An 11,555-nucleotide genomic window follows, 5' to 3' on the forward strand; every position below is an offset into this window, starting at 1 on the left:
AGTAGTCAGGGGTTAAGTACCCTGCTCAAGGGTACTTCAGCCCAAGGTCACCCCATATTAACCTAACTGCATGTCTTTGGACTGTGAGGGAAACCGGAGCACCCGGAGGAAACCCACGCAGACACGGGGAGAACATGCAAACTCCACACAGAAAGGCCCTCACTGGCCACTGGGCTCAAACCCAGAACCTTCTTGCTGTGAGGCGACAATGCTAACCACTACACCACAATGCCACCCACATTACAAAAGTGTTTCTTATGTAACATGCTGCTTTCTTTACTGACGTAACATTTTTTCTGTAACATTTAATTTTGTCCTGGAAAACTCAATTTGGAAATTGAAAACGTTTTTATACTGGCTCAGTAATGTAGGAATCGTAAAATATAAATAAAATAAAAATCTATAACAAAGTTAGTTTGTAAAAAAAATAGGGTACCGAAGACTTTATATATTCAGTGGTATGTAGAATTATAAGCTAATAGACGCTGTGGAGAAAATTATACTTGTGTAAAAACTTTTGCTTAATCAGATTAATAATAATAGGGTCACTTTGAAAGGATAAAAATGAACAAAACATTGAATGCCGATGGGGGCCTTTCTGTGTGGATTTGGCATGTTCTCCTTGTGCCTGTGTGGGTTTCCTCCAGATGCTCCAGTTTCCACCCACAGTCCAAATACATGCAGATGAATTCAATTGGCTACTCTAAACAGACCTACAGTGGTGCTTGAAAGTTTGTGAACCCTTTAGAATTTTCTATATTTCTAAATAAATATGACCTAAAACATCATCAGGTTTTCACACAAGTCCTAAAAGTAAATAAAGTGAACCCAGTTAAACAAATGAGACAAAAATATTATATTTGGTCATTTATTTATTGAGGAAAATGATCCAATATTACATATCTGTGAGTGGCAAAAGTATGTGAACCTTTGCTTTCAGTATCTGGTGTGACCCCTTTGTGAGCAATAACTGTGACTAAACGTTTCTGGTAACTGTTGATCAGTCCTGCACACCGGCTTGGAGGAATTTTAGCCCATTCCTCCGTACAGAACAGCTTCAACTCTGGGATGTTGGTGGGTTTCCTCACACGGACTGCTCACTTCAGGTCCTTCTACAACATTTTGATTGGATTAAGGTCAGGACATTGACTTGGCCATTCCAAAACATTAACTTTATTCTTCTTTAACCATTCTTTGGTAGAATGACTTGTGTGCTGAGGGACATTGTCTTGCTGCATGACCCACCTTTTCTTGAGATTCAGTTCATGGACAGATGTCCTGACATTTTCCTTTAGAATTCGCTGGTATAATTCAGAATTCATTGGTGCATCAATGATGGCAAGCCATCCTGGCCCAGATGCAGCAAAACAGGCCCAAACGATGATACTACTACCACTATGTTTCACAGATGGGATAAGGTTCTTATGCTGGAATGCAGTGTTTTCCTTTCTCCAAACATAACGCTTCTCATTTAAACCAAAAAGTTCTATTTTGGTCTCATCCGTCCACAAAACATTTTTCCAAAAGCCTTCTGGCTTGTCCACGTGATCTTTAGCAAACTGCAGATGAGCAGCAATGTTCTTTTTGGAGAGCAGTGGCTTTCTCCTTGCAACCCTTCCATGCACACCATTGTTGCTCCGTGTTCTCCTGATGGTGGACTCATGAACATTAACATTAGCCAATGTGAGAGAGGCCTTCAGTTGCTTAGAAGTTACCCTGGGGTCCTTTGTGACCTCACTGACTATTACACGCCTTGCTCTTGGAGTGATCTTTGTTGGTCGACCACTCCTGCAGAGGGTAACAATGGTCTTGAATTTCCTCCATTTGTACACAGTCTGTCTGACTGTGGATTGGTGGAGTCCAGACTCTTTAGAGACGGTTTTGTAACCTTTTCCAACCTGATGAGCATCAACAACGCTTTTTCTGAGGTCCTCAGAAATCTCCTTTGTTCGTGCCATGATACACTTCCACAAACATGTGTTGTGAAGATCAGACTTTGGTAGATCCCTGTTCTTTAAATAAAACAGGGTGCCCACTCACACCTGATTGTCATCCCATTGATTGAAAACACCTGACTCTAATTTCACCTTCAAATTAACTGCTAATCCTAGAGGTTCACATACTTTTGCCACTCACAGATACGTAATATTGAATCCATCCATCCATCGTAGCTGCTTATCCTATCCTACAGGGTCGCAGGCAAGCTGGAGCCTGTCCCAGCTGACTATGGGAGAGAGGCAGGGTACACCCTGGACAAGTCACCAGGTCATAGCAGGGCCAACACATAGACACAGACAACCATTCATGCTCACACCTACGGTCAATTTAGAGCCACCAATTAGCCTAACCTGCATGTCTTTGGACTGTGGGGGAAACCAGAGCACCCGGAGAAAACCCACGCAGACACGGGGAGAACAAGCAAACTCCACACAGAAAGGCCCTCACAGGCCGCGAACCCAGGACCTTCTTGCTGTGAGGCGACAGTGCTAACCACTACACCACCATGCCGCCCGGGTAATATTGGATCATTTTCCTCAATAAATAACTGACCAAGTATAATATTTTTGTCTCATTTGTTTAACTGGGTTCTCTTTATCTACTTTTAGGACTTGTGTGAAAATCTGATGATGTTTTAGGTCATATTTATGCAGAAATATAGAAAATTCTAAAGGGTTCACAAACTTTCAAGCACCACTGTAAAGAGACTCAAGATTGCGTGATCTGAAATGGGTAAACACAAATCCAAAATGGCGGTCGCTAATAGTTCTATTCGTGTGGCCAGTGATACAATTTGGATTAAAAAAAACTCAATTAAATGACAAAAATGTCCATGATTACTATCGCAAATCATCATCTCTAGCTTTGCAGGAAGTGACCTTTTTCTTGTCATCTTCTGTTCAAGACTTGGCAGAGTATCAGGTTTTAACCTCCTTACTTTGCTTTTGGTATTAATTAAAGTTTCCTCGCTAACATGTGCCGAAGACACTTTCATCGAATTAGATAGCTTGAAATCTTTTCTTTTATCTCTCTTAATTCTTGTAATCCATATCTAAAAGAAATACAAATTTAACTGGCTCAGCAAGACGAAGGTTTCAATGCTACAGTGCACACAACTACCAAACAATGCGAATTCATTTGTAAATGTAGTAATTTCTTACCTCCTGAAGTCTTTTATTGCTTGGAAAAGAATGAAATGAGAGACTACTATCAGTTGAATTGTTATTGCAGCCATAAGCTGCACAATAATGCACCATTTTGAGCTATGTCTCAGACTTTGTAGTTCATGAATACAGATTATCCATATGAACATGAAGCATGTAGGCGGTTGTGTCCCCATTTCAAACTATGTGACCACAGCACTCCAGTGGAGCCGAGGAGGTCTATTGAGGTTTTTCACCTGACGTCACAGGGTCACGTGACACCCCGGTGTCCTCCATTTTGAAGGTCAAGCTAGCTAATGTCAACGGAGCCAGTGTAAATAGCTGCCGGAGCGTGCTCCGGCTTGCTCCCCCTCAAATTAAGCAGCGCGCTCCGGCTTGCTCCCCCTCAAATTAAGCAGCGCGCTCCGGCTTGCTCCCGGAGTGCTCCGGCCGAGGTTCCGGAGCGCGCTCCGGCTTGCTCCCCCTCAAATTAAGCAGCGCGTTCCGGCTTGCTCCCGGAGTGCTCCGGCCGAGGTTCCGGAGCGCGCTCCGGCTTGCTCCCCCTCAAATTAAGCAGCACGCTCCGGCTTGCTCCCGGAGTGCGCTGCTTAATTTGAGGGGGAGTAAGCCAGAGCGCGCTCCGGCAGCTATTTACACTGGATCCGGTGTAAATAGCTGCCGGATCATAATTACAGTAAACTAGTAAATACAGTAAAGGAAAAACTTGAGGCTGAAAGGTTTTAACAGTCATCCAAATGACTGAACGTAAACATTGCTACAGTAACATACTAGCATATGTTGTTGACATTAGCTAGTGCTAACAGCTAGCTGCTAGTACACTGCTACAACACAGACACCGACCCTAATAATACAGTTCTTGGTCATTGCCTGGTAACAGCAAATTTATAACGGGCCATGTCTCAACAGACTAAGAAGTTATTTCAATGACATTTAATAACATTTTGTTTATCCTGAGGACCAAAAGTAAATGAAAATGTGAACAAACCTTAGCTGTAATAAGATGGCGACCACCGGCTCCAGGGACGACCCACTGATGTAGGCATGTTACCCAGCCTGACACAAAATATTTGTAGGCATCCAAACTCTTATACGCTTTCAGATCAATACCTGTGTATGGCGATGGGTTTTTAATGACATAGGTATACAGATCATGTGGGCCGAAGTCAGGTAAAGACGAGGGCTTCGTCAGTGAACAATCCTGGTGGAAGCAGGTAAACGTCGTTCTCTAAGCCTGCTAACCTCAATTTTTGCAAATACCTCTCCCTCTGCTCGCCCTGTAAATGCCCTACGTCGCTGGATAGTGAAGGTGTTTTCTGCATCTCGCTCCTTTTTCTTTTATGTTTTTCGTTTGTCGCCTTCCTCGCATTCAAACTGATTCGAGCCATGACGTCCAAAATGGCAGCCTAACGATGCATCACATGACTTGGTCACGTGGGTGAAAAACCTCAATTGCCCATAGGTGTGAATGTGAGTATGAATGGTTGTTCATCTCAGTGTTTGCCCTGTGATAGATTGGTGACCTGTCCAGGGTGACCCCTGCCTCTTTCCTGAAGTCAGATGGGATTGGATCCAACTTCCTTTACAACCCAGCGGTTGAGATAACGGATGGATGGAAGACATTTAATGTAAAGCCTAATGTAAGTTTTTCAATTTTATTACCACAATTGAAAAAGTAAGCAATTAATAGTGAGACAATCAAATGATTTGGCTCTGTGTGTTTATGTGTCCTTGTCTTCATGTTTCAGCTTTGTGAAATGACAATATTTTCTGGTTTAAGTTTTACTCATAGTTTGTAGCCTGATCTTGACCCTGTTCAAACTTTTCATGACTAAAACATCCCACTCCACAGTTCAGTAAAAACTTACATGATATTACATTACAAGCATTTAGCAGAGTCTCTTATCCAGAGCGACATACAACATACCCAGAGCAGTTTGTGGAGCAGTTGGGGGTTAAGTGCCTTGCTCAAGGCCCCTTCAGCCATTCCTGCTGGTCCAGGGAATCAAACCGGTGACCTTTTGGTCATTTCTCTAACTATTAGGCCATGGCTTCCCCCAGGCTTGTAGTACTCGAGTCCAGGACTCAGACTCGAGTCCGACTTGTGCCCTAATTTTAAGGACTCGTGACTTGACTTGGACTTCAGCACTAATGACTCGGACTTGGACTCGTGCCTTAACTGCATTAGGACTCGTAAACTGGAGAAGAGGACTCAGATTTTTTCTTTATTTTTTGTAACATACCATAGTAATTTGGCATAAGATATTTATATCTACATTAATTTTGTACTAATTTTGCACAAGAGTGTCACACCTGCATGCCTTGACGTGTGCATCAGATAGACGCTCACCCGCGCTCCGAACAGCGCACGCACCAAGCGGACTCTCACGCGCGCCATAAACGACTCGCACCTGCACAGGATTAAGGCACAATCAGCACATCTATATAAAAACTGTGAAAACACACTTACTTTGCGACGTATTGAGTTGCATTGCTGACACATTACCAAGCCTTATTTCCTTGTTTGGTTTCCTGATCCCTGATTTCCTGTTTCTTGACTTTGATTCTGCCATACGATAGCCTGTTTGTGCTTCGCTCGACCTACTGCCTGTTTTACGATTTTGCCTGCCATTCTGGATTGTTTACCTGTCTTCAATTGTATTAATAAACACACCTTCTGCACTTACATCCATCTCCCAACCATCTCTGACAGAATACTTTGCACTCCCTGACAAAGAGAATGCACATTCACCTGTTCATACGTCATGTTCAGGAACAAACTAATGTTAATGGTGCTAAAACAGCCACCGTCAAATGGTGCAGTTGGAGTGTTGGACTCGACTCAAAATTTTTTTTAATGACTTGGACTTGAACACTGGGGACTCGAGACTGGACTCGGACTTGAGATTTAGTGACTCAACTACAACACTGGTTTCCTGTGGGTGGTAGAAATGGGCAACTGGACTTGCTTGAAAATTCTTGAAAATGTTTCACCTCTCGTCCAAAAGGCTTCCTCAGTTCTGTCTGACTAATAGGGAGTATCAGATATTTATCTTATACTATAAGATATTTATAAGATAAATATCTGATACTCCCTATTAGTCAGACAGAACTGAGGAAGCCTTTTGGACGAGAGGTGAAACGTTTTCAAGAATTTTCAAGCAAGTCCAGTTGCCCATTTCTACCACCCACAGTTTACTATGACCTGGATGATTGAGAATCTTCACAGACATGAAACACTGGTTTCCCCTTTATCTTGGACCTTATGTTTACTAGGGGAAGGTTTGGGAAAGAAAACACTGATCTGGATGAGAAAAATATCAGAGTAGCACCTGTAAAGGATGGAAATACCCCAACTCCCCACAGAGAACTAATCCCTAATAGGGCTGTAGAAATTTTATCTTACACTTAGATCTCTCAGTGTTAGCCAACCAATTTGGCTTTACTTTGGATAAAAATGAAGACCAGTCCAAATTATACATTTTTATGTAAATGAAAATAATTCTATTCAGGGCCAAACAAACAAGCAAAAGCTACCTAAACTTCACAAACCTAAATTTGTGAATTTGCTGAATTTAGGACCAGTTTTGCAGTAAGTTTATTAATTAACAAGCATTGTACATACTTTTATGTAAAATAGATAGGTTAGGTTTGAGATAGGTTTTGAAACTTTTTCAAGAAAAAATGTTTCCTACCAGATGAATAAAGTCTTCTTCTTATTGTGTATGTGTGTGTTTTATGTGTTTATATGTGTTTTTCTATTTGAAGATGTAAAGGTGGAAGAAGATCCAGAATACTAGACACAAACATACCATTCTGATTTTTCTCCAAGTGGAGGGTTTATTTACAAAACATGAAAATACAGGCTTTGTACAGTTCAGGCTAATCAAAATAGAAAGCTAGAAAATATGATCAGATACAAAAATAGAATGGTGCTGACATTCCAAGGCAAGAGAGGTTCATTTATAGGCTACAAAACTGGAGACATATAAAACCGCATCACCACATTCTTTGCTGTGGCTAATATACAAATCTAACAGTACAGTATTAATCACTTCCGGTGTCCTGAGTAGAGAGATGCGGTGCTGAGAGTGTCTTTGCTCTGGTAGGCCAAATCCCGGATCATGGGGGGAAATGGATAATCGACGGGTGCACGCAGAGGCAAGGCAGGGAGCAGTCCAGATGTCAAGTATGGAGAGATAAAACTTGGAAACGTGCCTCCACCACCAGAATACGCAATACGCAGTGGATTGATCCCGAAACACGGACTGAGCCCGTAAAAGCTGTCACTTCCGAAAGGTTTAACCACAGAGGACTGCAGCGGGGAGAAGGCAGACTTTGAGGTGGGAAGGTGGAGCGTGTGAGACTGCTGCAGCACCGCCGCTGTGTTCTCAGTTAACGGAGCGTCCGGTTCATCTGCCTCTTGACCCTCTTTAGAGGCAAGCAGCATTTCGATGGCCTTCACAATGTCTCCTGAGCATGTACTCAGAGCTGACTCCAGCACATCCTGCTTGACATGAGGGAAGATTTTCATCAGCACCTCGACAGGCTCGCGCTCTCTACCGGAAGAAACTGACCTCGCCACGTCTCCAGACGCCTCGACTTTCGGTTTGTCTGACTCGCTTCCCGACTCCAGATCTGACAAGGAGAGAGATCGCGGGCTTGTAGTGTGGTCAGAGAGCCGGTCAAGCCCGGGAGACTGGTTTCCACCAAGCTGAAATGGCTCTGTGGGACTGGCCTCTGGGCCAAGGTCAGTATTGGCCAACGGGGACGTCACCGGGCGCATGTCAGAGCCAACCATGAAGCCATTAAACATATATTTTTTCACAGGATCTCCTGCAAACAAACAAACAAAAACAAATATAGGGTATGAGAATAACTTTAATGAAAATAAAATCAGCATCTCATCTCATTATCTCTAGCCGTTTTATCCTTCTACAGGGTCGCAGGCAAGCTGGAGCCTATCCCAGCTGACTACGGGCGAAAGGCGGGGTACACCCTGGACAAGTCGCCAGGTCATCACAGGGCTGACACATAGACACAGACAACCATTCACACTCACATTCACACCTACGGTCAATTTAGAGTCACCAGTTAACCTAACCTGCATGTCTTTGGACTGTGGGGGAAACCGGAGCACCCGGAGGAAACCCACGCGGACACGGGGAGAACATGCAAACTCCGCACAGAAAGGCCCTCGCCGGCCCCGGGGCTCGAACCCAGGACCTTCTTGCTGTGAGGCGACAGCACTAACCACTACACCACCGTGCCGCCTAAAATCAGCATATTATAAACAAATATACCTGATAAACAATTACACGCAGTGAGAAAACATTGTCTACTCATTAGGCCTGCATCATTATCACTCCTGTAGTGTAGGTTAGTTTCTAGCTTGTAGCATTTTGCTTAGAAGCATTTTTTAATGGTTTTAGCTCAATACCACAGCCCTTATGTGCGACTTGGGTTTCACGTTTACATCTCTTCAAGTTTCAAGTCGTGGAAACAAGTCGGAGCTGAAGAAACATTCAGATTCCTGATTTTCTGACTTGTAATAAATGTTTCTGAGGTGTTACACAAAAAGTTGATTTCACTCCACATTTTATACCATTTTAATAAATAGACCTACACGCCTTGTTTTTAGCTACACACTTGTTGTGAACAATATGAACCATTTCCATTTGAAGGTTTGATCCTAATTTAGTTTCTATATTAATTTTCGCCCTGTGATGACCTGGTGACTTATCCAGGGTGTACCCCGCCTCTCACCCGTAGTCAGCTGGGATAGGCTCCAGCTTGCCTGCGACCCTGTAGAACAGGATAAAGCGGCTAGAGATAATGAGATGAGATGAGATATTAATTTTCTTTCTGTTAACGAATGGTGTACAGATGTTTTCCGTCTGCAGTTGTGTGTGCTCATGCAGTTCATAGCTTTATGTATGTCTCTGGGGACTCTGTAGAGAGGGTCAGTAGCTTCAGGTCCCTTGGGGCCACCATCAATGATGACCTCAAGTGGACAGAGCACACGGTAGAGACAATTAAAAAGGCCCACCAATGTTTTCAGTTCCTCAGGCATCTGAGGAAAAGGCCAGATTTCCACTACAGTCCTCACCAGTTTCTACAGATGTGCTGTAGAGTCCATCCTCACAGGGTGTTATGGCAGCTGCACAACACAGGACAAGAAAGCCCTTCAGAAGGGGGTAAAAATGGCTCAAAGGACCGTAAGATTCTCAGCAACCCAGGACATTTCCACCATGAGCTGCCTCAGAAAAACAAAGTGCATCATGGAAGACTCCAGTCACCCTCAAGTCACCCTGCACTGATACCTTTTTCTTTTCTGCCCTCTGGTAAAATGCTCAGGACTACACACACAAGGTTCAGGGACAGCTTCTACTCCAATGCTATAAGACTGTTCGGCACACGCTAATGTGCAATACTAATACTAAACTTCACACTGTCATTTGCAAGTTATCTTTCATACTAATCCATCCGTACATCACTCTGCACTGTCACTTTGATTGTTAATTAATCATTCTATTAGATTAGATCTTTCTCTATCTTGCAATCCCCATATACAACCCACTGCAACACTTGAAATGTGAATAAACATTAAGTAAAATAATTAATAGGTCAATAACTACACAACCTCATACAGAATACTACTATCATCATCATCATTTTCATCATCATCATGGACGCACCGTTGTTCCTGTGCTCGCTGCTGAAGGCGGTGTGTAGCCCCAGTGTGTTACTTGGTGTGACCCCTCTCTCCATGAGCCCCGACCCCGGGTAAAGGATCTGCTGCATCTGTCGGGCTTCACTCTCCTCATGCGCTTGCTGTCGGCGGAGAGCAACCTGCGCTGCCATGACCCTCTGGCGCTCAGCGATGAGCGCACACTTGGCGCATGCGCAGTCCCTCCACCGGCAGAAGCGCTTGTGGCCCTTGAGTGCCGAGACGACACCATGGTTCCTGCAGCGTGCACACTTTGGGCTCCGTGCGGGATACTGAGCCCGGTCCAGGAGGTGCGGTGCACGGAGCAACAAGGGCGCGTGCAGCTGGGGAAGAGGGCCATCCATGTCTCCAGTGTGTGTGAGTGTGTGTGTGACTGTGTGCAGAGATGCAGGTTTTAAATCCTCACACAAACACACACCCACCACATTCAGATGAAGGCTCAGGTTCAGCCAATGAGCTTCACTCTAAAACCTTCATTGTTCTCAAGTGACTGCAAGGTAACACACACACACACACTTACCTTCCAAAAATTCCATGTCGAGAGTAACAGTCTGATCCAGAATTATTTTCATTTGATCAGTTTTCAGGTGAGAAGGTGGAAGGTGTGGATCCAATCACTTCAATTTAACATCCAGTGATTTTAGTTTAGCATCCAATCAAGTTAATCACTGTAGAATACAAACTTCCAAAATCATGCCAATTCATCACCTGCTGTAAGCTCCTCATGCTACACAAGATATATTGCGCGATAGCAACCCGTGTGAATGAAAACAGATAATGCACCAGACTACACTCTCAGAAAATAAAGTACATTTTTGTACCTTTAGAGCTACAATGGCTTGTCACTGGTGCAGTACCCTCTAAGGGACTTATTTGTACCCTTTATATACTGATTGGGAACATGTAGGTACCTTTTTGACCCCAAAAAGGTCCACATCGTTACCTTGAGGTCCAATAACGAGCCCTAGGGGGTACATTAGTGTAGATTGTACCTTGGGGGACAGAAATGGACTCTGACTGAACCCTTATTTCTGACAGTGAAAGTGTTGAATCAGAGGATGAGCCCTCTGTCCTTACCTCAGTAACATGATTCAATATGCTGCAGTGAGCAAAGAGTCATCTAAAATGAGGCATTTGGTTTACCTCCGTAATTCAAAAAAGCATATTGAGGGAAATTTTGCTAATTTGCCAAAATTAACTGGCTATATTTAACATTTAACTAAGTTGATCTGTTTTATTTGATGATATCAGGTTGGACTTGCGTTAATTCCAATAACTAGCATAAACTGGCTGTCAAAATCTTTAATTTGGTCTGCCCATGCTGGTGGTTGTTTAATATTTAAATAATATTGGCTGGTGTTGAGTGGTATGTCAGATATATTCCATTCACCTAGCACGATACTGAATGAGTTGAAGAGTAGCTGAATTGAATATATCTGATATACAGTACCATGAATAAAAGCCAGCCAATATTATTATTATTCATACACATTCCTTTCAGGGAGGCGGCACGGTGGTGTAGTGGCTAGCGCTGTCGCCTCACAGCAAGAAGGTCTGGGTTCGAGCCCCGTGGCCAGCGAGGGCCTTTCTGTGCGGAGTTTGCATGTTCTCCCCGTGGGTTTCCTCCGGGTGCTCCGGTTTCCCCCACAGTCCAAAGACATGCAGGT

At 43.6% G+C, this 11,555-nt stretch overlaps 1 protein-coding gene across 1 annotated transcript; it reads right to left on the bottom strand.

Annotated features, from left to right (window-relative positions):
• Nucleotides 1-6,972: 6,972 nt before the first annotated feature.
• Nucleotides 6,973-10,250, bottom strand: LOC132882845 (doublesex- and mab-3-related transcription factor A1-like). The gene is made up of 2 exons (XM_060915952.1): nucleotides 9,857-10,250; nucleotides 6,973-7,994 (listed from the first exon to the last, which is right to left on the bottom strand). The coding sequence occupies exons 1-2, from the start codon at nucleotides 10,230-10,232 to the stop codon at nucleotides 7,210-7,212; spliced, it is 1,161 nt and encodes a 386-aa protein (XP_060771935.1). The 5' UTR covers nucleotides 10,233-10,250; the 3' UTR covers nucleotides 6,973-7,209.
• Nucleotides 10,251-11,555: the final 1,305 nt, after the last annotated feature.

Source organism: Neoarius graeffei, chromosome 3 (assembly GCF_027579695.1).
Source record: "Neoarius graeffei isolate fNeoGra1 chromosome 3, fNeoGra1.pri, whole genome shotgun sequence".
Taxonomy (NCBI): Eukaryota; Metazoa; Chordata; class Actinopteri; order Siluriformes; family Ariidae; genus Neoarius; species Neoarius graeffei.

Bases quoted from the DNA above. Each gene is read 5' to 3' on its own strand.
- LOC132882845 (XM_060915952.1), bottom strand. From the start codon at position 10,232: ATGGATGGCCCTCTTCCCCAGCTGCACGCGCCCTTGTTGCTCCGTGCA. The intron at 7,995-9,856 runs GTGCGTCCATGA...GTTTGTTTGCAG, and splicing joins CAGCGAGCACAGGAACAACG to GAGATCCTGTGAAAAAATAT.